The 27,779-nt window shown below is 45.0% G+C and overlaps 7 protein-coding genes across 7 annotated transcripts; 4 read left to right on the forward strand and 3 right to left on the reverse strand.

Annotated features, from left to right (window-relative positions):
- Positions 1 to 56: 56 nt before the first annotated feature.
- Positions 57 to 2,393, forward strand: HSL7 (Hsl7p; the record flags this gene model as incomplete). The annotated part of the gene is made up of 1 exon (XM_018881065.1): positions 57 to 2,393. The coding sequence occupies one exon, from the start codon at positions 57 to 59 to the stop codon at positions 2,391 to 2,393; it is 2,337 nt and encodes a 778-aa protein (XP_018733692.1).
- Positions 2,394 to 8,899: 6,506 nt separating this feature from the next.
- Positions 8,900 to 12,289, reverse strand: RRP5 (Rrp5p; the record flags this gene model as incomplete). Its single annotated transcript, XM_018881066.1, has 1 exon — positions 8,900 to 12,289. The coding sequence occupies one exon, from the start codon at positions 12,287 to 12,289 to the stop codon at positions 8,900 to 8,902; it is 3,390 nt and encodes a 1,129-aa protein (XP_018733693.1).
- A 121-nt stretch (positions 12,290 to 12,410) lies between these two features.
- RRP5 (Rrp5p) lies at positions 12,411 to 14,228 on the reverse strand (the record flags this gene model as incomplete). Its single annotated transcript, XM_018881067.1, has 2 exons — positions 12,411 to 13,928; positions 14,040 to 14,228. The coding sequence occupies 2 exons, from the start codon at positions 14,226 to 14,228 to the stop codon at positions 12,411 to 12,413; spliced, it is 1,707 nt and encodes a 568-aa protein (XP_018733694.1).
- Positions 14,229 to 15,109: 881 nt separating this feature from the next.
- Positions 15,110 to 15,724, forward strand: MXR1 (Mxr1p; the record flags this gene model as incomplete). Its single annotated transcript, XM_018881069.1, has 1 exon — positions 15,110 to 15,724. The coding sequence occupies one exon, from the start codon at positions 15,110 to 15,112 to the stop codon at positions 15,722 to 15,724; it is 615 nt and encodes a 204-aa protein (XP_018733695.1).
- Positions 15,725 to 18,146: 2,422 nt separating this feature from the next.
- AWJ20_4021 (uncharacterized protein) lies at positions 18,147 to 18,761 on the forward strand (the record flags this gene model as incomplete). The annotated part of the gene is made up of 1 exon (XM_018881070.1): positions 18,147 to 18,761. One exon carries the CDS (start codon positions 18,147 to 18,149, stop codon positions 18,759 to 18,761), a length of 615 nt encoding a protein of 204 aa, XP_018733696.1.
- An 829-nt stretch (positions 18,762 to 19,590) lies between these two features.
- On the reverse strand, positions 19,591 to 20,982 carry AWJ20_4022 (uncharacterized protein; the record flags this gene model as incomplete). Its single annotated transcript, XM_018881071.1, has 1 exon — positions 19,591 to 20,982. One exon carries the CDS (start codon positions 20,980 to 20,982, stop codon positions 19,591 to 19,593), a length of 1,392 nt encoding a protein of 463 aa, XP_018733697.1.
- Positions 20,983 to 22,871: 1,889 nt separating this feature from the next.
- On the forward strand, positions 22,872 to 25,781 carry AWJ20_4023 (uncharacterized protein; the record flags this gene model as incomplete). The annotated part of the gene is made up of 1 exon (XM_018881072.1): positions 22,872 to 25,781. One exon carries the CDS (start codon positions 22,872 to 22,874, stop codon positions 25,779 to 25,781), a length of 2,910 nt encoding a protein of 969 aa, XP_018733698.1.
- Between the last annotated feature and the right edge of the window lie 1,998 nt (positions 25,782 to 27,779).

Raw genomic sequence — 27,779 nt, forward strand, 5'->3', positions numbered from 1 at the left:
ACTGGTGTTGGAAACAACTGCACTTAGACAATTAACAAGAGATCTAACATAACAGGATGTCTGATGGGACTTCTACAACGAGTACGGTATCTATGAAGCCGCCTCTATTTGTGGGTGTCAATTTACCGGCTAAACATGGAGTTTCAGATCATTTAGTTGTAGAGGCTGCCCTGGACCAGGGATATGATATGGTGACTTCGCGACTGACCTCAAGATCGTATCGTAAGCGGATCCAAGCTCTGTTTCATGAACTTGAAATGGTAACACCGAGCCCTGATGAGCATCTTGGAAACCAAGGTAGTAACAATAATCATGGGGCATTTTCTTTCTCGCAGCATCAAGCATCACATAGTCACAGCCACTCCTATCCACATCGCATATTTTCAGATGGTGCCGATTTGTCCCCATATAACAGTCCCAGTATGTCCCATAGCAATGGGGTTAATGGGGCACGAGATACTGCCATAGTGTCACGGCAGTCATCTGAACCTCCAATACAGCAACTTCCCACTGGTACCTTAGTTGAGGCAGAGATTCCAGCTCCTGAGCTCGAAGACGTAGTAGTACACCCTGGGGACCATGTCTCAAATACAATTGCATTGGCCGCTCCCTGGGTCGAAATCGATTCGAAAAATCCTCGAGTAGCGAACCTATCTCTTCAGGTCTTGTCACACGAATTAAAATACGCCACCTTTTGTGGGCTGCCATATGTCATTATTTCGGGACCCAAACGAAGAACAAATGTTATCCAATATGCACAAGCTCTGAACACTTTACTCATGGCTAATCCCACTTTACAGGTGTCAATTCATTTACCTCTGACTGAAGAATTTACAAAGTCAGCAACACTAGTACCTCCATCTGACTATCTAAGCATATGGGAAGTATGGAACACCATTCGCAACACTTGTAACTATCCTCATAACATCTCTGTGGCCTTACAATTACCAAGACACACACTACCAGACTATGTTGTCAACCGGTGGTTTGCCGAACCGGTATCAATGATAATCGTTTCGTCACGATCATTTGTGCGAAACGCAAAGGGATACCCTGTTTTGCCAAAATCCTCTCAGACAGTGCTCAACAAATTCTTCAAGAAGAATCCTTTTCTTATCATTGAAGATCCACAGGATTCGACTTCATTTGTGGGTGGTGATACTGCATTCTTATTATATCTTCGTCATCTCTATCAGACTTCGCCTCCGCCCTCTATTATTGAAGGCTTTGCTGCTGGCTATACAGACTACTTGCAAGCACCACTACAACCTTTGATTGATAATCTTGATAGTGCTATGTATGAGGTATTTGAGCGAGATCCTATCAAGTACAATCAGTATGAGAAGGCCATATTCCATGCTCTCTTGGATAGACCAGGAAAAGAAGTGGTAATTGGCGTTGTTGGGGCTGGCAGGGGTCCCTTAATTGACCGAGTCTTAAAAGCGGCCTCGGCAGCCAATCGTACAGTCAAGGTGTTGGCATTGGAGAAGAACGATAGTGCTTATATTTATTTATTAAAAAGACAGGCTCAGGATTGGGGCTCTGCTGTACAAATTATTCGGGGTGATATGAGAACATGGGTGCCACCTCCAAACACACCTGCTGTGAACATCCTTGTGAGTGAACTTCTTGGCTCGTTTGGCGACAATGAGCTATCTCCTGAATGTTTGGATGGAGCCCAACGACTTCTGGACCCGGTAAATGGCATTACCATCCCATCATCATACTCCTCTCATATCACCCCTATATTTTCACCAAAACTTTTCGCATCTGCCTGGAGTTTATCGGCAGCTAACAGCTCAGGGTCACAGTCTGGAAACGGTCCAGCTACAAACTCCCATTCAATCGCCAGTATAAGAGCTAGTAGACCAGGGATGTGCAGTGCAGATGCTCTCCACTCGCCATATGTCGTAATGATGGAACAAGTCGACTTTGTTTCCGAAAAAATCATCCAGGCTTGGACGTTTACCCATCCTATTCAGAATATGCTGCCCAACAATCAACATAATGTTCGCAAGTGCAAAGCAACATTTCCAGTACCTCATAAAACTGTAGTACATGGTATAGCTGGTTATTTTGAGGCGGTACTATACAAGGATATCCACCTGTCAATCCGCCCAGACACAATTGAGGCCAAATCCAAAGACATGGTATCTTGGTTTCCAATCTGGTTTCCTCTAAGTCAACCGTTGGTTCTGGGCGATGATTCTGAAGTCGACGTTAGTATCTGGAGACTGTCAGATGGCCGAAGTGTGTGGTACGAATGGGCTGCAGAAGGATATGCTACAGTTACAATGCCCGACACTGGTAGAGGTACCTCTGTAAGGAGGATAAGATCCGGTAGCACTGCCTTCCACAACAGCGGAGGAAAGTACTCGTCCATGACCCTATAATCAACACATAAAAACAGAATATGCATTTTCAGAACCCTACCACTCTTTCTATCTGGTAGTTTCAAAAAAAAATTTTCAATGTTTTCGGCTCTATAGATATAAATATAAGACGGATACATATAAGAAAAAAAATAAATAAAAAGCAATCATAAATTTTCATATTCGTAGTACTCAGGGAGATGATGATCGGATTGAGGGAGCTGAAATCAACAACGAATGTCGTTTGGCACCTTCTATAGTCTCGTTGGCTTGCTCCATCACCTTGACAATGGAACGATTAAGCTCATCATTTTCCATTGCCTTTTCTTCCAAGGAAATCTTGAGATCTTGAAGGCTGGTCTCTAATGCAATATTGAGTCGCTTAGCTCGTCGATTCTCCTTTTCCAGTTGAGCGATCTGCTTCTCTCCTTGGCGACGGCTAGCTTGAAACCCTTGTACTTGGTTTTGGAGCTCATCTCGCTCTGCCTTGACAAGCTCAACACTGTCCACAGCCTCCTGGGCTATGACTTTCTCTTCTCTTAGTCGACTCTTCAGTTCATCGATCTCCTCATTTTTCTCACGAATTATTGCGTCTTTGTTAGAAATCAACTTTTCAGATCCATTGTTTTTGCCCTTATATTCGGCAATTTCCAAGTGTTGCTGGTCTATCTTCTCCTTTAAAGCCTCCAATTGGCTTTCTAGGTTCTTATTTTTAGAATGCAGGCTTCTGTTGACCTCTTCTTGACTTTTGAGAGCAACCTGACAGCTGTCCTTTTCTCTCTTTAAGGACTGATTATCAGCTTTTAATAGTGAAATCTGAGTCTCAAGAGAGAATATTTGTTGACTATTCCTATCTTCAGTATCGTTTCCAAGCTTGGCTTCCAATTCGGCAATCTTAGCTTCATAAGAGCGGACCCGCTCTTCATCGGCCAGGGTCTCGGTCTCAGATAGGCTAAAATTGGGTGATTCGGGAATCACCATAGGCGAATCACCATGCGACGAAGCTTCAATCATCTTGATTTTCAATGCCAATGCCTCTTTATCCTGTCTTTCCTTTGCAATCGATTGCTCTAAAGATCTGACCTGTTCCATCCAACCTTGAGCTACCTCTCTGTCTACTCTCTCTTGCTGCAACACCTCTTCAAGTTCAGAAATCTTAAATTTCAGCTCTTCTACCCGGGTACTTTGCATGCGAGACATTGGTGGTCCCATCGAAGCTCTCGACCCTGGGCGTCGCACTCTGCGAGCTTCTGTATTAACTGAAGATGAGCGTGATGTGCTGGGACTCTTTCGATAACTGCGCTCTCTCAAAACTGGAGCAGGTGGTGGTCCGTTTGGCGGATTGGACAGGCTCTCGGAGTTATAGCTGACTCGACGGCTACTACCCACAGAGTTCCTTTGCTGTTGTATGGCTTGCGCTGTGGAAAGAGCACGAGGCTCGGATGAGTGTCGCCTGTTTGATCGAATCGATGGTGACGCTGCGAGTCCACTAACTACAGTAACTGATTCATTGGCACCCTCAGAGGTAGCAATACCAGCTGGAATTGGCGAAATCTGTGATCTAGTAGAGTAATTTGAAATTTGAGATAATCTTGACTCCTCATTCTTCATTTGCAGAGTTTCGGACTCGGTTGCCATTCTAGTATTGTGTACCCATTTTGGGATCGATGCCACAGCATTTGGTTTGGGCTTGACAGGGGTGAGTGTGCTGGGGTTGGCCCGAGGAGATTGTTTCGAGCTATGGCTGGAACTGCTTCTAAATACTGAAGCAAATGCAGAATGCGAATGAGATGGGGGTGATGGTGTGATGGTTGCTGTAGTTGTAGTTGTATTCGTCGAGCCGGAAGCATTGGCTGATCCAGCAGCCATTGCGGCTTTGGCTGCCTCCGCCTTTGCTCGCGAAGAGGCCGTTGAAGATGACAACCGAGAGATAAGATCTGACACCCTTGTTTTGCGCTTCTGGGGGGTCTTCTTAGCTGAGGTGGGCAGGGGGATCTGACTATGGCCAAAATGACTAGGGGAAGATGAAGTGACTGCCAGGTCCATATTGTTTTTTGAAGTTGCAGACGATCTGTTTGAAGCTGACCCAGTAGGTTGATGCTGGTTTGTAGTCGGACTCGAAACAGGTGAAGACTTGTTGCGACGAAGATTGGCAGCACCAATATTCAAATTCTGGGGTAAATATGACAAGCTGTGAGAACCAGAATGACTTGAGTTAACCGTTGTAAGAGTGGGCAGAGTTCTTATGCTTTGAGAACTACTGACTTGAAAATTATCAAGAGAATATTTTAGCGAACTGGCAAGCGAATTGCTCCTATCACCACGATTAGCATAAGGAACAAAATTCGGGTTGGGTGTAAGAACTGATAATTCAACCATGGTGGAAATTTTCTAGCAAAATGATTAATAATTCTTTAGCGTGCATACATGATTCAACCGGAACTCCAAAGTTGAAAATAAAAGAATCCTGAAGACTGGTTGGTTTTTATTATATACCCAATCTAATAAATTAACAACCACAGCAATATAGAAGGATGCGCGATAAATAATAAATGCCTGTCGATCTTCTGCTCCAACTTGTTAAACCTCAAAAGCACCCCCCGAAATGATCTGTTAAAGTTTATGAGACAAGGAATGACACACGAGTTTTTGTTAAGGTTTTAGTTTTTTAACTCGAAAGGGAGGTCAGTAGTCAACAACGAAAATAATGCGCCAGAAAATAGCTGCAAAAAATGGCTAGTTGTTTTTGTCCCCACTCTCGACGTGCAACTGGCCGCGAAGGAGCATCTGCTGGTCTCGATACTTTTATGTCTTGCGTGAAAAATCGTTTCTTTTTGCTAATGTTATGAAGTCTGAAACGTATGCAAGCCTATCTACTAAGTATAGTTTTGCCGATCGGCTAAACAGCTAATTCACCTATAAGACCACTTTGAGGCAAAGATTGGCTTCAGTTGTCAAGAAGATCGCAGATACTGTACTAAACTTTTCGCCTTAAATGAACCCCGGTCAAAGTCTAAATGAACGTGATAAAGGGGGTTTGGTGCTGCCTCTGGCACTGGGGCTCTGCCCCAACCGCTTTGGTTCATCTCGTTACGTTCAAGTAATTGCATTAGCAGTCGCGTCGAACCGTGGGAAGAGGGTCGTTGGTACGTGGTAACTCTTAAGATACTAGGTATGAGGTGAGAGGGGGGCCCGAGAACATATCCATCGGCTGTTTTTGGCGTTAGTGCGACTTCTGGTGCTGCGGCATTAGCATTCCTTTCGCTTTCGCTGGTTAGTTTCATCGAAATATTAGTGTTGTTGGTTCCTGCAGCTGTCTCCGCTACAGTAATAGAAGCGCTAGAGGCAAGAACCAAGTGATATTATTAAGTAACACTTGAGATTCTTAAATTACACCAACTGGTGGTTCCATAGGACGTACTAATGTCCTTGTTTCAGTACACAAATGATACCAGTGCTGGAAAAGATACGGGTAATGGAAAACAGAACTTAGTTACTTATAGGTTCCTCTTCTTGTATTTTTAACAATTATGAGGCATTCAATCCTACCTACCCATCCAGTGGTAATGCGACCGACCTATAGTTAATGAATGATCCTTTATAGTTGTTATCGTTTAGTGCTGAACTTTCGCGTGCCCCTGAAAATGTTCTTCTGCATGACTATCGTGTAGTTACTTTTTCAAAATCCTTTCAAAAGCAATTCTGAAGTGGATCAGCACCTACCATTTCAGGGGAAATGTATGTAGTGTGGTCTGGGAGTCTTCTCAACTCATGTGCAATTCGATTCGTACGTAGCCTATAACTCAAAGTCCAAGCTCATAACACATAACCGGAGCTGAACCAGCTGTCCGCAATTCTCTCCTTTCAATCACCCAATGGAGCCTGTAACTTGAGCCTGCAATACAGAGAGTGATGTATCTGATTTCTTAGTTAAGCCCATAGAACTGGTTCGGTTCAATGGCGAAAATAATCTTTGGCACCCGTAGAAACAAGTAACCGAAGGACCATTCTTATGATTTTTAGAACGCGCCATGTGGAACCAATGGAACCGAACCGATTGGCCGGGCAACTCTCCTTGCTCACTATATATACTACATTTAGGGAATAGAAAGACTTATTACTGAGGTGAAAGGCCGCCTGCCCTGCTCGGAGTTTCCAAGTTCCGTAATGCGATGAAGTAATGATGTTGTTTCGTTAGCCGTATGGACTAAAAATCTATGCTTAGTGTGTGTGACATGAGGTGCACACCGATTATACATAATATATTGCGTACATTGTCAATCCAGACTCCATTCGTCTAGCCACCAGAAAAGGCCCTACAAACCTTAACCGAGTGGGATCTCCCACAAATGTTCTACGACTAACCAAGTCTGGTGCTGTTGGTACAAACTGACAGGGAGGGCCAGAAGACTGCTCGGGACGGGACTGCTACAGCTTGACACAATCTGTCTCTGATTATCATATTTGCAACTTGCTGGTTACTTTGTCTGCCTCAGTCAACTTGTTTTGTTTCGGTTGGCCCATGGAAAGATCTAAGCTTGGACCAGTACTGGGTTGTCGATCACTCAGATGTCTGAGATTGTAATCCTACAGCAGAAGAACCACAAGAGCCGTCAAATATAAGCTGATAAGATTTGTTACAGGTTCCAGGCTCGTTTCGACTTCAATAGGATTTTCCCATAGACTATGATATCTTTCAGTGGGTCCGCTAATACCATTCGAACACTATGTACACCGTTTTTATGGTAGCTGAATGCATACTCGACTACCAACCGTACGATCAGAACCATTAGACTACCCCTTAGAGGCACTTGAAACCCAATGCTCGGCAGCAGTCAACGGCCGGTGAGCAATAACTCTGTTGCTTGTTGCTTCCGTGCTGGAGGGTAGCGACAGGACGTTATTAGGATGTAGCGGGGCAAAGGAGGGTGTGCGGCATCGTAGTAGCAGCAACCCACTCCAAACGGTACCGAGCATTGAAGTGCAGTTACTTAAACGGCAATCTTTTCACTGTTCTTTAAGTCCTTAAAATACTGCACATCCCCCTATGGCTCCCTACCGCGCCGTTGGAAATATGCCACTTCCTGCATGCTACGAATAGTACGTGGAAGGATGTATGAGGCAAGTTTACCGAGCTATATTGCTTCTTCTGGCTGGTTATAGTCCCAATTACGGCCGCTTCCAGTGGTCCACATTGCACCGCTCTGCACAGTGCCGTGTTATGTCTTGCCTGACCCAATGACTACGGGGTGGCCGGTAAGGAGGTTGGTTATTCAGCCTCCCGCAGCTGGGGCCTCTCCCCCGAGATTCAGTGACTCCAGCTTGGCAGGAGTGTTTGGACCGACGAGAGTGGGTTGTAATGTACCCCAGCTGTCGGAGGGTTCGCTTCGTGAGCCCCAGCGCCGGAGGTATGGGAAGGGATTCCATTGCAGTCTCAAAGTGGATCGCAATGCCTGGGCAACAGCTATACCACTCCCTGCAATAGCTTTTTACTCACCTGTACATGAATTATTTGCTATCTATATGTATATGTATATATAGAACAGCTTGTTACCCCCTGGATGGCGATAAGCTATGGAAAAGCCTTATATATCCCAATAAACACCCTGACAACTTGGGTAAGGATTCGGCATATTTTGACCCTTACAGGAGCCGATTTCATATGCCCAATATAATTATTGCACATACAATCATCAAATACGTAGAACCTACTGGTATAATAAATATCACACTGTTGCAGTAATAGGTTTTATGAATGAACAGAAAGGAGAGTGTGGGAAGCAGGAATGATTAATGTCTGACTGAATCTTGTTACCAATGGTGGGGGAATGTGGTCCTATTCTGCAGGGGTCGCTTTTGAACCAGTATTCCAATTAACAGAGTTTGGGAAACAGTACCCAAAAACATAGTCGTCTCCTGCTGGCTTCCCAATCGTTTCGTTTCACTAGATTATAATCTTCTGCCTATATATCATGGGCTGCCGCGTACTTTCGTTCTGATTATGTAGGTGCAACATGATCGGACTGTTGCATGAAACTTGTATCGGGAATAATTTAAAACTTTAACCTAATCGTCAAGGTCGAAGAGGGGTATAGGTCCGTATTGTTGCGATTGAGGCAACTGGTCCTGCAGCAAGCATGGGTTATACTCGATAACATGTGTACCCCTGCGTATTGGTCGCAGATAAGTCCCCCCCAGTAGCTATTGACTGTGATACTAGGGAGCCAGTTGCGCGAACTAAGAGTATGTCCGTAGAGCTTAGACAAAACCGCCCTCAATTGTCCTAACTTTCACGACCGAACAGTGCATGCACCACCTCGGTCTACCAATTCTCCTTCATCTCGTTATCCATAGTAAGAACTAAGGAGTCACGAGTCTGGGGCTCCGCACCAGCCGCCGAAGGCATAGCTGGGTACGAGTGTGGTCCATATACAAACAATTTATTAACGGAAATAATAAGATAAGATAAAATAAAATACTCATACAATGCGCGTTCAAATAAAAATTTAACCAAAAGAGACGGCTGTTCACTCTTCTTGTTCCGTTCTGGAAGAGACGTACTCAGAAGCCTTAGCCTTGACGTAGTCGACCTTCTTGGAGTCGCCGAGCTTATCTTCGAAGCCGAGCCATTTTTTGAAGAAAAACTTAGCTTGTTTCATGGTGAGTTTGACACCAATGACTCTCTCGAAGAGCTTCTCCACAGTTTCTTTGTCGCCATTCTTGATTTCGTAATCAAGATACACGATCCATAAATCGATTCTACGTGGGTATGAGCTAATAAGACCCTCAAACAATGTCCTGCCACGCTCAGCTTCGCCCTTGGTGTATTCTAATTGGGCAAATTTAGTGATGATTTCTTTGTGGTTTCTTGCTGGTAACATTCTGAGAGATCTGTCAAGCAGGGAGCGAGCCTTGGCTGCGTTGTCATGGTCAAACAGGAAGTTAGCATATGTGATCCAGATAGACATATCTTCACCACCGAACTTCTTCATGGCCACATCATACAACTCCTCAGCTTTCTTGGCTTTGCCCTCGCTTTGTGAAAGAATGCCAGCATATTTCATATGGATTGTCTTAGAATCCATAAACTGAATAGCCTCCTTAAAAGTGTCTTCGGCAGTTTGATTGGTACCAAAGCTGTTTTCCAAATTGAGAAGTGCGATCCAGACATTAAGACGTTCTTGCTCTTCGCGGAAGTTGATGGTCTTGAGAGCACGCTGGGCAATCTCTCTGGCTTTTTCGATTTCACTGAGTTGCAGTTGGAAAGCCATGTAGTTCATCCACATAATAGAAGAGTTAGGTGATCCGACCAAAAGTCTCTCAAAGTCTTGGATGGATTGAGGCAGCTTGGTGTTCAAAGTGCCAGTCTTATCCTCTACAAACTTAGATCTCTTACGTCTCTTTCTAGATCTTCCTTCCTCCTCGTTAGAGCTGTCATCATCTTCATTATCATCACCATCCTCCTTAGTGTTCATCTCGTCCAGAACATTGGTACCTGTCCAGTCGAAACCAACACTGAGACCGTTCGAAGACTTTTTCGAAGCAGTGACAGCAATGCCGTTATCCTCATCAGATTCATCATCAGATTCATCACCCTCCTCTTCTTCTTCAGAATCGTCCTCAAAAGCAACGCTGTTATCAAGTTCGTCGTCGTCATCATCGTCCTCGTCATTATTGACATCGAACTCTTCCATTTCAACATCACTCTCGAGTTCAGTGAAGTATGAAGCCTTCAATCCAAGGGAAACACGACGTTTTTCAGTATCAATCTTAAGAATTTTAGCCTTGACTTTGTCACCCTCAGAGAAAACCTTGGACATATCCTGTAGAGGCACATCAGCAACCTCTGACTTGTGACAAAGTCCTGTGATCGAGGTGCCATCTAGCTTCACAAACACTCCGAAATCCTCAACCTTGGTAATAACACCATCAAAGATATCATTTTCGTTTATGGAGCCAAGACCCGAAACTTCCCGAGGATCTTTACCCGTGACAGCAGACTCTTTCAGACTGAGCTCGACCCTACTATTGTGCTCATCAACACTTAAAACTTTACCAGTCACCACTTGCCCAACAGTATAATACTTCTTCCAGTCTTTGAGATAAGAGTCAGATAAGTTTTTGATTTGAATACGAGCAGTGATGTTCCTTCCTAAGGACACAAACAAACCCTTGTCAGCAACATTCTTAACGAAAGCGCGGACAATGCTACCCTTTTGAACATCCTCAATTGATTGAATATGCTGGTCAACTGGCTTTTCAGCATCCTTTTCAGTTTGCGAGGGACGCAAAGTAACACTGATTCTCTTGTTGGACGTGTCAACATCAATTATCTTCGCCTTCACTAGTTGATGGGGCAAATACGTCAATTTCAAATCAGCGGAATAGTCGTCCAGAGCATCAGAAATATATGCAGCACCACTAATGTTGGCACCAAGTTTCACAAATACAAGTGTCTCAGTCACCTTAGTGACCAATGTGGGCAAAGTTTGACCCACCTTTACATCACTGTAATCATTGACAGCCGTTCCATTATGAGCACGAACCGAAAGCTTTAAGTTAGAGGTCTTAATATCCACTTCAATAACAGAACATTCAATAGCACTTCCAATAGGATAGTGAGCTTCAACGTCCTCTAACTCATCAGCATTGTTTGTCAAATCGAATAGAGGAATGCGGCCCCTGACGGTAGGGGATAAGTTGACCCATGCAAAGTCTACTGTAAGATTGTTTATAAATGCGAGCCATGAACTACCAACCTTTACATCTTCCAAAGTCAAAGGCTTATAGCTAGATGAATTTAAATCGGACTTCTTGGCGCTCAATTCGTATACTAGATGAGAAGCACTACGATGTGAAATAGCCAAGAATGTGTGGTTACGGGCGTCATGGTATCCAATGATCTTGACATCGACTATCTCTCCCTTCTTAAATTCGCCAAGTGGATCCTTACTATTAGGAATTGACTTGTAGTCATCGTAGATTTGAGACACATCAATACGACCCTGAACATTCTCAGCGAGTTTGACATTGAGTTGCGTTTCTTTGACGCTGACAATCTGAGCTTTGGTAATTTTACCAGGCACAAACTCATCAATAGAGGTGACTGCCTCATCGACGGGTGTGAATCCGCCAGAGCTAGTCTCTTTTTTCAAAGTCTTGGGTTTAGGTGCCAATAGCGACAGCTGAAATCTGCCGATAGCATCATCAATATTGACAACATAGCACTCAACGGACTGCATTGGAGAAAACTTCTCTGCTGGATCGGAAACAAACTCAGTAGAGAGATCTTGCTTGAGAGCCAAGCCAGTTAAACTTCCAGCAAAACCAACAAACAAACCCTTGATAGTAGCATTCTTGACATATCCATGCAGCTTATCACCAACTGAAATTTGAGAAATATCAGATGGAAACTTCCCAGCTCTAGCATCTTCAACCAACGATTTCTTGGCAGATAACATGACAAATCTCTTGGAAAAGTTTCTCTCAAGAATAACTAGTGATTCAAGATTCTCCCCTACCTTGAGGCTCTTCATCTGGGCCCTAGTATCGTTTCCGTCAGTCAAGTGGCCGAGAGGAATAACACCACGAACATTTTGAGGCTCAACGTTTACAACCACACCGTCCTTGGTTTTTTCGACTATAGATGCAGATACCACAGTACCAGGCCCAAGGGATTCAAGTTGGGCTTGGCTGTTGGATGAATCAGTTCGGCAAGACACAAGCAGTCTCTCTGCCTCGGGATCAACCGACAGAACACGCACTGCCACACTTTGACCAAGTCTGAAGTGGTCCTTGGGATCCTTGATAAATGCTTCACTAATTTCTGCCACCGGTAAGTAACCACGAACACCTCCGAAAAACTCCACAACAGCACCCTTTGGTTGCAACACAACTATAGATCCGGGCGTCTTCATACCAGGGCGAGCGTCTTCATAGGAGGAAATAATCTCATCATCAGAGTTCACAAGAGCTTTCTTGAGAGTAAGCTGAATCTTATGACGCTCTTTATCCACACGTAACACCTTAAAACACTAGTTAGTATCGCAGATAACCACAATCTACTTTAAAACATATAATACTACTTACTCTTGCAGTAACCTTCATTCCTGGCTTAAATTTCTTTTCTGGATGGGCCAACTTGATATCACTCAGATGGATATCATTGGCAATGCCACTAAATCCCTCCCACAACTTGATGAGGACACCTCCCTTAGGAAGAATTCTGTCTACAGTACCAGTTACCTTCTCCCCTACAGAGACATCTTCGACACGAAGGTACTTTTGCTCGATAACAGACTTCTCTGTAGAAACAATGTACAGATTATCAGCGTAGTTATAATTGAGAATACGAGCAGGGTGTGTGGTCCCAACCGAGTATGCTTCTTCAATCGAAAGATCCTCAATTCTCTTATCAGCTACACGTGAGACATGTACAAAACCAAGACTTTTAGTACCAATATCAACGTATAAACCGTTGGCATCAACAATCTTAACCTTTGCTTCTAGGATTTGCCCAATAGGCAAAGCGTCGCCGTCTTCCGCTACCTTGAGCTCGATAGTCGTTTCAAGAAGAGACACGAACACTTTTGTGCTATTTTCATCGTCGCTTTCGCTAACTGCAGCTGGAGGAGAATAAATAACTCTACCCTTTACAACCTTGCCCTCTTTGAAATTTTGCTCTAAAACAGCTCTATCGTAGATTCCTGAGTGAACTATATCAATTGTAGCATCAATTGAACCAAATACCTTACCCACCAAACCGTTGCTTCGGATATCAGTGATCAAAACCTCAACTAGAGTACCAGCAAGAAGAGACTTATTCAGCGTAACTGCCTTGACAATAGTCATCTTCTTAGCTGTTGCTGATGCTGTCAATGTCACAGTACGACCATTCGCGGATTTAGATAGAATAGTAAGCAACAAAACTTGACCAACACCTAGAGATGAAGCCTCGATACCTGCATGCGATAGTTCTTTATTCGACAAGAACCCAGAAACGTCATCGCGACCAATATCGACAATGATACCATGGTCCTCAACACTCTGCACAGAACCCTGCACAGCTATACCAGCAACCAAATCATCGGTCTCTATTTCTTCATTTACCTGTAAAGGATCAATTGATAATTCGATTCTCTTTTTGTTGTTAACCTTCTCGTTTTCAACAACCAAAGCACGCAGCCATTGACCGACCTTGAATAACTGAGATAGCTGAGGTAAATCGCTATCTTCATTGTCCTCGTCTTCACTGCCACTCTCATCATCGTCTTCTGCTTTGGATATCCGTTCCGATAACTTGGCAGATATATTTGTGATTGGTACGTAACCTAATAAATTATTGGGGAGAGACAATGCAATATCTAGAGTGTTGATTTGAACCACCTGACCAAGTACAACTGATCCAGCAGTCAGTTTGCCGAATGACAGGCTCTCAACTTTTATCTTATGCTTCTCACCAGCCTTGTCTGATCCAGCCTCAGACTTTTGATGCACTTTGTTTCGGTGTTGCTTCTTAGACTTCTTTTTTCCGTTTGCAGCATTTGACTCGGATGCCTAGATGTTCAGTTAGTATATAATATCGAAACGCTTGTACGGGTCTTACTACAGCTGTTAAGCTTCTGGTAATGAAAGGAATAGTCCCAGGTCCGTAGAAGCCCATAGAACCCAGTAAAATCTTACAGTAAACAAATCCCGAGTAGCTTCATTAGTAGCCTGTTTAATTTCTAGTGGGGTGAGAACAGTCGAAGCACCACCTCGAGGGAAAGCAGTGTCCTCCATTCTCAAAGCCGAAGGAGGTTGCGAAACTGGAGCAACCCCAGCCGACTCCTCATCTCTCTTTCTTTTAAAACTCATTGCGAAAAAGTCTTCGACACCTTTCAAAAACCCTTGTGTCAATGAGCTATGGAGTCAAGTTTAAACTCTCAAAATGTTTCTCCAAAAAATATACTGATCAGATTAAAATAACCCTTGACCAGCATCTGAAAAAAAATATTTTGACCTTCCCTACCCTATGCAAATGTGCTGATCGCCAGGACCGCATCATGCAGGGCCCGCCGTCGCAGTCATTCTTACAAGTATCCTTGACCAAACGACCCATTGGTGCACTTGAAATAAGGGATCTGCTCACGCGAGATCTGGGATTCCACCCCGGATCTCACTGCTTCTCTTGTTTTGGTCGAGTCGGGCGACCGTCCCAACAGCGGAATTATGAATTGCATTAAAACCAGCGACTGGACGGGATTTGGTACCATGGATAATCACCACCTCCATAATCACATTTAGAGACGAATATTGCTCATTGATTTTTGATTTAAGTCTTTATTTAGAGGCTTTTAATGGCTTCTTGATCTTTGGTATCCTGAGCCGCGCGATTCGATAACTGGAAGGTAACTTGTCTCCTATCAGCACCACTGCAACTGCCTTCTTGCCAGGGTGATACTACTAAACTTTCTTCAGTCAAAGTCGTTTTGAGGAATAGGATTGGAAACAGCCGGGACTTAAGGGCGCAGCACTAGTCTCCGGCGATAGAACCCCACCTTTTATGGTGGCAACGCCGTACGCCGTTGAGGTCCGCGCATGGGATTATTAAGCTATGAGACAAAAGCGGAAATTTTTCGGTTATCAGATCCAAGCAATATCCGCTAGAGAGAAATACGAGCTTGAGTACTTCATTGCTTTCGTTACTCATCGGGGTTCATTTCATATAGTTTCGAATCCTATTTATATTCTGTTATATGGCATCTGGCAATTTCTTCCCTAAACTTTTAGTCCGTTTGTTGAGTTCCTCTAGTCCTAAAATGTCCGCTACTAAGATTTCTCCTACTCTTGACACTGTTGGTTATCAAGTGGCTACTGTTGGTGCAGGTTGTTTCTGGGGTGTTGAACATATATATCGTAAACACTTTGGCAATGGTAAGGGATTGATCGATGCCCGTGTTGGATATTCGGGTGGTACCACTACCAATCCTAGTTATAAACAAGTATGCACCAGTGGAACCGGTCATGCTGAAGCTTTACAAATCACTTTTGATCCTTCACTTGTAACTTATGACACATTAATCGACTTCTTTTTCAGAATGCATGATCCTACTCAGCTCAATAGACAGGGTCCCGACCAAGGTACTCAATACCGCAGTGTCATCTTTACTCACGATGATGAGCAACAAAAGGTAGCTGAAGAGGTCAAGGAAAGAATGCAGAAGACCTTTTACAAGGACCCAATTGTTACTAAGATTGAACCTATTGAGGCCTTTTGGGATGCTGAAACCTATCACCAATTGTATCTTCACAAGAACCCCACCGGTTATGAGTGCCCAAGCCACTACGTTAGAACCAAGCCTCAACTCTAGGGCAGACAGACTGTTTTTACAGTGTGATTATTATGAAAATGAGTTTATTTTAAATGTAATATAGAAAATAGTTAAATAGTGAATAATGAGAAGCTTATAAAATTGTACTTTTCCAGTGTATATATCGTTGTTTCTGTTGGTGCCCTGTTTCCATGTGCTTTAGTACTTAATAGCCGAATGATTTAGCCACCTGGAGGTTGATACCCCCTAAAATGGCACGGACAGTTATTTACCACCAACTTGGTTGGCTGGTGGTAGCAGGAGCAGGAGCAGGAGCAGGAGCAGGTTTCTGGGCCTGGCCAGTTTGCTGTCCCTGTTGCCCAGATTGTTGATTAGGGGAGGCAATCGAAGGAGAAGCTGCCCCGTTTTGAGTTGGAGATGGTTGTTGGAATGGCTGCCATCCGAAAAATCCACCTGGTTGTTGCTGATTAGCAGCAGTAGTTGCTGAAGGAGTGGCAGCTGCATTTTGACTAGAAGAAGGACGTTTAAACCATCCAAACCACCCACCACCTTGTTGGCTAGAGGCACTTGTAGGAGTTGCCGGAGCTTGGTTTTGTTGTTGCCATGCAGCCTGGGTGTTGGTAGCTACTGGTGCTGAAGCAGCAGGAGCTCCTACTGCAGCCGAAGCTCCGCTGGGTGGCTTGTAAGTAGCTACGTAATTCTGAAGAGTTTGAAGAGCACTGGTAAGCTGAGCAGGAACTGCCGAAGCACCCTTGGCCTGTTGAATTGCACTTATGGTGCTTTCAAGAGAACTAACATACTCCTGCAAAGTTTGACTTTGATCTTGATGAGATTGCTGAGCAAGTCCAATCACGCCATTAATACCAGCACTCAAAACGGAAGAAAGAGCAGTGATATCATCAGGTGTGGCAGTGGCAAGAGCATTGATCACATTTGTATTAGTGGGAGATTCAGTGGCCAAAGAAGATTCGGCAGCAGACCAGGACACAGAGCTAGGGGAAGCGATCGCGGCTGGCACTGACAAAGTGATTGAAGAGGTAAGTGGTTGATTGGTAGCTGCTGGCAGGTTGGCAGCACCCGATGGAAGAGAACCAGCAATTGGAACAGGAGAAGCCTGTTGTCCAGGAGCTTGAGCGATGGGAGCAACTGGTTGGGCTGGTTGGGCTGGCGAAGCAGACTGAGCAGGCTGGGCAAATGGGTTTGCAGGAGTAACAGCAGCAGCAGAAGCTAAACTTTCAGCTAGGGGAGCTGCTTTAACATAGGCTGCCAAGAGAATGGCAGTGAAAGAAATGACGTTCTTGGAAATCATACTTGATAACACGAGCTAGCTCAAAAGGTTGATGTTTTTTAATAAAAATTGCTGGAAAATTCCTCTAGTACCTTAGCCTGATTTGACTCGGTGGTTCGTATACAGACCGTGTAGATTCGTCCCTTCTTATATAACATTCAAGTATCAAATTAGAAAATGCCATTTTCCAATCTGGCCATATGTATTTTGTGGCTACATGTCAATTCTAGACCCTGTAGCAAGACTGAGAATATATGAAGCACCAATATCAAAGCAATACCAGAAAATAAATACATCATCACGCAAGAGAAAGAGAAACCTATGTCTTAATGCCAGAAATTAAATACATCATTACGCAAGAGAAAGAGAAACATAGGTTTCTTGGCAATTAAACAAACTAGACTCAGCTGTGTGCCAAGATTGTGATATGCAAGCTTACAGTATCTGAGTTATATTAAAATGTTTATTACCTTTGGTGAGACATTGATGAAAGTATACCAGCTCAGAACAAAAATAGCTACTCTAAAACGTGTTGCACAGGAGACTATAGTACAAAGACCCTGATAGCGTCATCGATTCCTTACGATGTAGGTAAAGGCACAACATCTTACAATAAGAGCACACCATCTGATACAGATGTGTTACACCTCGAGCCAACAGATGTCCGATAGATGCTCAAAACAACACAGAGAAGACGGAGGCGAATCTCAGACGGAGAAGCAAGTTTTCAAGGACTCATGATTACTAATGTGTTCAATTCTTAGCTTCATCATATTTCTACATTAGTCCAACATTGCGTAGAAACAGCTTCCAATACACCAGGTATTTACTTTACCAACAAGTTAGCTACTTTCGCCTTTCTCCTTAAAAGAACATCAAAAATAAACTTGACGATCTGAGAGGAATGAGAGAAGCAGCGGGGTCTGACGTGTAGCTCCAGCTGCCGGAGCTGCCTGCTACAGACTTTATAATGCCAGTCGGCGAGTTCACCCAGATATCGGACGTATACATGCCTAAATAGGTAATTATGCATTGCTATCTCCGCTGACAGTAGTAAGTTGAAGCAGCTGCAGCTCTATGATATCGTACAGAACCCTTACATAATTCGATATTACCCACTTCTTCCCTCAATTGCCATCTGTACAATCGTGGTAACTGTTTGATTAGCATCAAATGGCGGTGGTTGGTATTTCTGGATATGCTGTATATGCTTTTGATGTTTTAGTGGCCCATCTTGAGGGCAGGGCCCCTGTGACTCTAGCTCAATGCTTGGCAGCGGTCCCTGGGAGTCCTCCATTGACTGGCAAGAGCCCTTTGTTTGTGACTTGGAACACAATTGCCAAGGATGGTGATGCTTCGTTGAGAGGATGTATTGGCACATTTCAAGAGGAAGAGCTGGAATCAGGAGTAGCAAGTTATTCACTGACAGCGGCACTGGAGGACCCTCGATTCAGGCCCATTCAAAAGAGAGAGCTCCCTCACTTGGAGTGTGGGGTAACGATTCTCAAGAACTTCGAATCAGCTGCCAATCCAATGGACTGGGAAATAGGCGTTCATGGCATCAAAGGTGTGTTTACGCATCGTGGCCGTCGAACAAGTGCCACATTTCTTCCGGATGTCGCTGTAGAACAGGGCTGGGATAAAGAGACAACGCTAGTGTATCTGGCTGACAAAGCCAATGCACACCCTGACTCCACTATCTCTCTCACTCGATACCAAGGCGAGAAGTCTGCTATCCGCTACGAAGAATATCTAGACATCCTAAAGCAAATAGATGCTAGAGAGTAGAGTATTAGACGGTGTAGTCGCATCTATTACCAGCTCGAACCTCGAGAGGTTTCATCGCTTACTTATTTAATCAACTTTTAATTATTCGAACGTTGTCGCTATCTGCCAAGGCAACGACTTCGCCTGTCACTCTCCCATAGCGGGTCAGCCTCCGGCGGCTGGGGCTATGCCCACAGACCCCGTTGCTCCTGCTTAAGAGTCTATGGTGTCTCCTATAGCCCCCCTATTTTCATATTGCATGTCGGGCCAAGCCACATAAGCTTGTATTAGTTCTTAGCGTTTCAATCCATTGGTTAGACCTAGGTTCGCACTAGCCATGTGTATAGTGTCATCCATGATAATGAGGAGCTTCCTGTCCAATGTGTTGTGTTGCTTTTATATCGGATACGTCAAGGCGCCTCAGAATGAGCTTCGATGGATGGGCGTGACTATCTCCCACAAACGAATCGAGCGAAACGAAAAGGGCCACCACCTTTGGGACAGAGCCTCCTTCGCCAAGCCGGTGCAGTTTAACAAAACTTAATTTACGACCTGGGGGGTCTGCCTCCGGCGGCTGGGGCTCCGCCCCAGACCCCGCTGCTCGTCTCGCTTCGCTCGACTCGGTTCGACGACGGTGTCCAGAACTCCCCCCAGTCGCTCGCGAAGCGAGCACAACGGGGTCTGGGGCAGCGCCCCAGCCGCCGGAGGCAGACCCCTCCACGGCTAGACTCAGTCCCACGTATAAATAAAGAATCAATGAACATGAAATATAATAATAAATATAGTACAGGCAGGTAGTCTATAGCGAATGAAGTGGGTAATGTATATAAATAATGAGGAGCTAGAGCTTTTATTTTTTGTCAGCAGCTCTGTAAACACACTGGCCAAGCTTGTAGACATGCTTGATGTTACCAGCAGCATCCAGGATAGTCAAGTCAGCATCAGCCTTGGCCCTCAAAGTACCCTTTTTGTTCTCAACACCAAGGACCCTGGCAGGGTGGGTGGTGACAGTTTTCAGGGCAGTCTCGATGGGGATTTCAGCCCAAGCCATTAGGTTACGAAGACAAGTGTCAAGCTCAACACCGCTACCGGCAATAGTATTGGTGCCGTTAAGGAAGAGCAAGAGGTCGTCCTTAACGATAGTTTGCTCACCCCAGGTATAGGTTCCAGAAGGCAGTCCCATAGGGAACATGGCATCTGTAACGAGACAGCAACCTTCAGGGTGGGCGTGGTAGGCAACAGCTACACCGCTACGGTGAACATGGACACCGTCAACAATGATACCATAGTAGGGCTTGGTGAGTTGACAGGAGGAATCAGGAAGATCTTTGTTGGGAGCTCCAAGAAGACCAAAGAGACCGGGTTCTCTGTGATGGGGTTGAGTCATGGCATTGTAAACATGGGTAATCATTTTGGCGCCGAGGTTAACTGCTTTGCAACCTCCATCGTAGTCAAGAACAGAGTGGCCCAGAGAAACAGTAATACCTCTTTTAGTAAGATCAGGAATAGACTCCATTACACCCTCTTGCTCAGCAGCCAAAGTAATAATGGCAGCACCATCAATGTTATCAGCACCGTAAATTTCTTCAAAAGATTGAAAGTGCTTAGGAGCAGTGACGATGGCGTCACGAGGGTGACAACCAGGCTTCTTGGGACTCAAAAATGGACCCTCCAAGTGATAACCAAGACTCTCAGCAGCGGTAGAGATCCTCTTGGGTTTTAAAGATGGAAGTACCTTTTGATAGACATGAGGATATGTAGATGGCAAGGTAGGACAGTATGAGGTGACACCGGTCTTGAACAGTTGTCTGCCAATATAAGCAACACCTTCCTCAAAAGCCTTGATAGATCCGTCACCATAGTTTACGTCACAGAAATCCATGCCGAAGGCACCGTTGAGCTGTGCATCAATGAAACCAGGTGACAGGATATCTCCGTTGAGATCGATAGTAGTGACTTCTTCAGGAGAAGGCTCTTGATCATCACTGAACTCAGTATCGATGCTGCTCTTAAGAATGACACCAGATTCAGCATCAACCCATAACTGCGAATTTGGGTATGATTTTCCTTCTTCACATAAAGTGGCATTAATGAATCTAATAATGGGGGCGGTCACTCCAGTTAGGAACTTATCTTCTTGAGAAAAGACTGAGCTAGGAGAGTTGGGTGATACTAAAGAGTCGTCAGCATCGCTGTCGACGTAGCCGGAAGTATTTGGTGTGGAGGTAGAGATTCTAGGCATTTTGACGAAGTTTGGTGGAAGACGCTACTAGAGTCGGCTTCTTATCTATAACAGATAATGGAATTTGGATAATTTTTTTGTAATCGAACAAACGATAAATGCTATGCAGATGGTAGTAAGTAATATTGGTTTAAGCTTTGATGTTGGATATAGTATTTTGTGTTCTTATTTTAATTTTTGTTACTGACTCGTAGCTTGGGTGTTTGCGCTTGGCTTTTGTCCGTAAGTCGTTATTCTATATATCTACACAACTTCCGGTTCAGTGCATCTTTTCCACTTATATATATTATAAGCCACCCATATCTTGCGATGGGGGTGCTAATGCTACTGTACTTTAATTCTTCTCGGATGCAGTGGTACAGTAACATTGGGTTAGTATGGTTACTGTAGATTATTTTATCATATTTGCTTTTTTTTGCACCTCATAAAAGAGACAAATTGGTTGCAACGAGCGAAGCATCAAAGGACCGATCGCCAGAACAACTTCCCATGACGGCGTTATACATTCCAGATAAGTGGAAAAGCAATGGACTCAGCAGTCCTTGGGAGTAGTGGGGGCACGAGCCAGCTAATGGACGGGGTCCTACACATAGCTCCAGAATAGATTTTTTTATACAGATTTCTCGCTCATTCACGAGTCCTCACTGGCTATCGATGGCATGACAGCCTGATAAATTCTCTGGCTTACAGGCTTGCAATTGACTTGTAAAGTTGACTGCCCATAGCTCGGGGTATCCCAGCAGGCCGTTGAGCGTTACAGATTTTGCTCAGCGTAGATTAGCGTGCGGCGGAATGGCGATCGACACATACCTGCATATGTTACACTGCAAGATCCGACGTTACATTAGAATAAGCAGTCTTAGCAGCACCAGAAGTAACGCGAGGGGTGTTTTTAACAGCAAGTCCTGAAAACTGCACTAGCAGCTGGCTGAAATTCCGATCAAAAGCTCTTCCTCATCTTCAATGGATTAGGGCTTGATTCCAGAACTGGTAGAAAATCCGGTCAGTAATTCCAAGAGAACTTTCTTACAGGGCTTTGTTTATGCGTGGAACAATTGCGATAAGCATGAAATCGCTGCCAGCTGAGTTCTTAACTAAAGCAAGGGTTGCAGCAGCATCGCAGCAGCGGATGCACCGTGTAGCGAATGAGTTGAGCTCTCTGAATTCCAACCGATACCGCACATACCATACAAGACGCATGCTCGGTGAGCATGAGCGATGAGATGGGTGCCATAATATCCCGCTAGCCAGCTTCCCCGATATACCACGTCCCCTATACCCATAACAGGAGAAAGAAATAGAATCTGGTATTGATATCATCATTTTTTTTGCTTGACACACCCATTTCACGTGCGTCCATGAGGCTGTATCACGTTGCATCTCCACCCCAGCTTAGAACCGCCGTTTCCGGCCATGCCCCGCAGCCCCTCGTCCTGAGCTCGAGCCCCTCACTTTGCAGCAGTCAGAAATGGGGGCAGATTGTGCCTCCCGGCGACTGGGGCTCCGCCCCAGACCAATGGAACACTCTTCGCTCGAGTGTAGGTGGATATGACACTGTACTGGAGTCGTTCTCTGTACCGGCCGAGCCGGGCCGGAGTTGGCTGCTTTTGTTATAGAATGTGGGTGACCTTGACCCCGCCGCGCTGCTGACAACCAGCCGCACGTCGGACCCCAGAAAATAGTGATCATCTGGTTTGGTGAGATGAAGAACTAAAGACAGTTGAACGCTAAATCCAAGTTTTGTTCTGAAGCAGACCCTTCGTACGGCCATAAAGTAAGTAACTAGAGGACTCCAAGCTTGAACCGACTCACAACAGGGTCTGGGGCAGCGTCAGAGCCGTTGGAGGCACACCCTTTCTGGCCCCTCACACACCCGCTAACTCGTGAAGATGGATTTCGAATTCTCGGACCAGCTCCCCGTCCAGCTGACGGAGCTGGGAAAGGCCATTGGTCAGATGTTTCTGGTTGGTTTTGCTGAGGATTATGTAACGGATGAGACTCGGGAGCTTATTACCAAGTATCATATAGGATCGATCATGTTAAGGGCCAAGAACTTGAGAGACGCTGAGACCACGCGGAATCTGATTCTTGAGTTACAGCAGATTGCTCATGATGCTGGTCATGAGCATCCTCTACTAATTGCCATCGATCAAGAAAATGGCATGCTGAATAACCTGAATGACGAAGAGTATTTGAGCCAGTTTCCAGGACCCATGGCCATTGTAGCTACCAAATCGCTGAATCTAGCAAGACAGGTCGCTCATGCCACGGGACAGCAACTGAAATCTCTGGGGGTTAACTGGCTTCTGGGACCAGTGTTGGATGTGCTTACAAACTCAACAAATCGTTTACTAGGAGTACGCACCATGGGAGATGACGCTCAAGAAGTTACAAGATTCTCACTGGCGTTCATGGAGGGTTATGAATCAGCAGGTATTTGTCAGTGTGGAAAACACTTCCCAGGATATGGTAATGCGACAGTTGATTCTACCGTGAGTCTGCCAGTGGTTCCTGAATCAATTGAACAGCTCGAGACCTCGTCGCTGATTCCGTTCCGCGAAGCTATAAAGGCTAATATCGACGCTATAATGGTAGGCGGATGTGCACTTCCAAAAATCGCTATGAACGAAATGCATGCTTGCTTATCAGAAAGAGTCGTAAGAGAGCTACTAAGAGAAGATATGGGGTATGATGGAGTTATTGTTAGTGAGTGTTTGGAAATGGATGCTCTCTATGAAAATGTAGGAGTTCGACAGGGTGCGGTCATGACCGCTATTGCAGGCTGTGACGTTGTTCTCGTCTGTTCATCTTACAGACTACAGATCGAGGCTATCTCCGGAATCTTTGGTGCAGTGACAAGTGGTATTCTGGAACATGAGGCCATCTATAATTCTGCTAAAAGAGTAGCCAAACTCAAAAGTAAACATCTCTCATGGCAAGAGGCTCTTAACCCCAAACCACTTTCATATTTAAAAGAACTGAAGAAAACACACCTACAACTATCGAAGACTGCTTATCAACAGTCTATCACGCTGGTACGTGATCATAGCAAATGTATTCCATTATCAGAATCTATCGAACGTGACAGTGATATCGTCTTGCTGACGCCATTAGTAACGCCTTTGGTATCAACAAAACATGATGCCAACCTCGACCATTTATTGTTAGGTGAAAACGTGTTCCAAGAGTTTGGTAGATCTCTAGCTAGACTACATACTGGTAAGGTCCTACATGCTAGTTATACAGCAAATGGAGTGATAAGTATGCACGACCAGTTGATCGAGCGGGCTCAGGCTGTTATAATCGTGACCACTGATGCACACAGAAACATGTATCAAGTGGGTTTTACTAAACACGTTGGTATCATCTGTGCTCAACAGAGAAAGCCTGTTATCGCTATTGCTGCCTCCTCTCCATACGACTTAGCTCTTGACAGGGCAATCGGAACCTATCTATGTTTGTATGAGTTTACAAACGAAGCGCTTGACACCACGGCAAAAGTACTTTTCGGACAACTTCCTGCAAGGGGTCATTTTCCAGGCAGCGGTCTGTACCAACGAACACAGAATCGCCCAACCACCAATGGAAATCGTACCAATCGTAATAAGTGGCTAGTCGAAAAATGGAGTCACGAACGTGATATGAAACGCCTGAAAACCCTATGGGAAAACTGTTTTTCTGACCGACATCTGGGTCCCGGTGTAGGAGGTGCGTTTCAACTTTTGCTGACAAGTGGGCAGACCCACTTCATTGTGCGCAACTCGTCTACGAACAACTTGTATGGATTCTGTGCTACATGGGTCTATGAGAAACAAGGAATTGGATGCATTGCTATGATATTTGTGGAGCCTTCTCGAAGGGGAATGTCAATTGGACGAAGTTTACATGACCGAGCCGTGAAATATCTGATACGTGAACGTAATGTGTCTAGTGTGAAAATAGGATGCTCGATCCCATCTTTTTTCCACGGAATCCCAACAAATAATTACGGTCCGTTGATGAAATGGTTCCAAGAAGCAGGATGGGTTATTGACGTTAACCTTGCACAAGTTCTAGCTGCCGACTCGTCTGATACCGATCCCATTCTTCCACAACAGACATTTAATTCGACCTACCCACAGCCCACTAATTCCATCTCGCATCCCCACTCCGGGCATTCTGCATTGCATCTCACCGATGGGTCAATCGATCTTGGCGATACTGTATCTAACCCTACTGACGGCAGTACTATCACAGTACTGTCTACTATGCTGCTGACCTCATTATCTGAGTGGAGTCCCTCGAAGACTCTTATTAGACAATTGGAAGTGCTAGGTATTAAATTCGACATATGTCTCAATGAAGACCGGTTTTCTGAGATCATGGCATTTGCGAATAGCCCTAAATATGCACAGTTTGAGGGACTGACTGAGCTGTATCGTGAGGCACTTTCCAGCGGAGACTCGAAGATCATTGTCGCCCTCGACCCTGTCAAGAAGACCGTGGTCGGCAGTATCATCCTGTTTACTCGAGGCAGCAGTATTGCTTCGTACATGCCGTGGATTGTCGAGTTCGAGGATGCTCGTGTCGGAGGTCTTTGCGGAGTCATAACCGATCCGCAATACAACAAAGAGCTGGAGTCAGTGTTCAATTGCGGTCTTGTGGGTTGTGGCGTGCGTCAGTTCAAACTCCAGGGCTTTGAGCGTTGCGTTATAGACAGGGCTACCGGTCACCAAGCCGAAGGCTACGCCGAAAACGGCTTTTATACACTTCGCCGCTATCTTCAAGTGTCGAACGTGGCTCAGTCTTTTGTAGTATAATGATATATTTTGCACTAAACGATTTGGTTCTGGCGGCCGGACTCTGCCGGGACCCGTTCTGCGAACTCCGCTTGTATGACTGGAAAGTCAGCGAGTGTAGTGATGGAGACTTCCCAGGTACCAGCCGCTCTAGGCTTGGGATTGTCCGCCATTGATCGTCAGGGGAGATCTGCCGGGCTGCGTGCTAGATGCGCTACAGTTGGGTTCACAATCAAATTTCCGGTTTAGGCAAGATGCGAGGTTACATTCCCCAATGTTACATTGAGCGAAGAGATAACCGTTTGCGACTTGCAGGAGTCGATCTAACCTCTTGGGATATTCAGCCCGTCACTGCCAGGTGGGCAGACACACAGAAGTTGTTCCGAAGGAGGGGCAGGAGCTGACGGGGTGTTGAGATTCGGTTTATTGAACCGGATACTGTAAACACCATTGGTTGCCATGGCATTAGTGACACAAAAAAACTGACAGCAAGTCCCCTCATAAAGTGAGCTGTCAATCATGCTCTGTCGACGGCTTGTGAATTCGACGACTCTAGATTGAACCCTCGCCGGTAAGTTTTAGCATGTCAATGGTAGAAAATTATAAGATAATCCCGTATGCCCGGCGGGCGTTCTGCTCAATGCCCATAGCTGCCGCAGTGTGAACGACAACCACTATTTCTTGCAACGGATTGGTAAAAGACACGAGTAGTGTATGTTGCCCTTCCCCGCAACCTTAAAACCAGATAGTGGTATCTCAGAATCACCATACTTCTCTGCCCAACCTAGAAGCTAGCGTGTCAGTTCCAGCTGTTACGTGATGAGGTGGGCTGACTGTTCTGCCTCGAGCTGCTGCTGGGGCTTTGCTCCGGACCCTGTATGATTCCTGAGTTTGCGTTAGCACCGTGGTCGCAACGACTAGAGCGCAGCGAGTGGAGTACGGGGTCTAGGGCGGAGCCCCAGCCGGCGGAGGCATGCCCCGCACCCCCACCATCCCCGCCATCAGGCCCCCAACCTGCTCCAATACCCCTTCCACTTGTCAGACTATCTGACCACTGGTGTGGTTAAGAATGGCACTGTAGCAATTGATTAACTCCTAACCTTACTTGTAGGGGTAAATTTTTTTTCCGTTTACGGTTATATTATGCACGATTATAGTGTCGCAAAAAAGTGTTTATTGCAGCTGTAGATGCGGTTTGCAGCTTGTAGCTGTAGCCGTAGCTGAAAATGTAGCTGTAGCTGTAGCTGTAGCTGTCGCTGTCGCTGTATCCGACAAGCTCTGGTGTGCATGAACCTTACATTCTGTAGCTGCCTATAGAGAGAGGCCAGCAGCTGTTGGCGTGTACCGCCGCAAATCTCCGGACTGCTACTACCCTCAGGCAGGTCCCGCATGAGACACCAGCGTTGTAGCGGGTTAGGCAGCGGCTGCTGTAATGCTGTAGTAGTGTAACTACCGGACGACTTCTGGAATCCGGGGGTGTAGCACTTGGACGTTGGTAAGGTGGTAACACCTAATTCCTACCATCGAATCCAACCAAACCAATACCGAACTTGCATTGTGCCTGTTTATCTCGCTGGTTGTTTGAATTTGTATTTATATTCTAGGCCCCCTCCTCTTTCTTATTTAACTTATACATTTTTTTTCAAAGCATTTTACTTTTTTTTTACCAGAAATTATATATATATCTAGTGTGATATATATTCAGATATATCTGGTTGTGCTCCTTTGACTTTAGCTCTTACTTGTGCCATCGGTTCTGTTTAGTGATTTGCTGTTACAGCCTGATTATTCTACTAGACGATCGAGTCACGTCAATATCTTTGCAAACTGCCCTAAACTACGCCAACGCTATATTGATACATTCTTATACCGGTAAATTTATCGAAACCAAGAAAAACAGCTATAACTTCGGTTGTTATTCAATAATTCTATTTGGGTTTTAATCCGATAAACTATTGCTTATTGTTTATACTAATACCTTGACCTTTGCTTCTTTTTTGGAACTCTTTTCTATTAATA

The sequence above is a fragment of the Sugiyamaella lignohabitans genome, chromosome C, assembly GCF_001640025.1.
Source record: "Sugiyamaella lignohabitans strain CBS 10342 chromosome C, complete sequence".
NCBI classification, from domain to species: domain Eukaryota; kingdom Fungi; phylum Ascomycota; class Dipodascomycetes; order Dipodascales; family Trichomonascaceae; genus Sugiyamaella; species Sugiyamaella lignohabitans.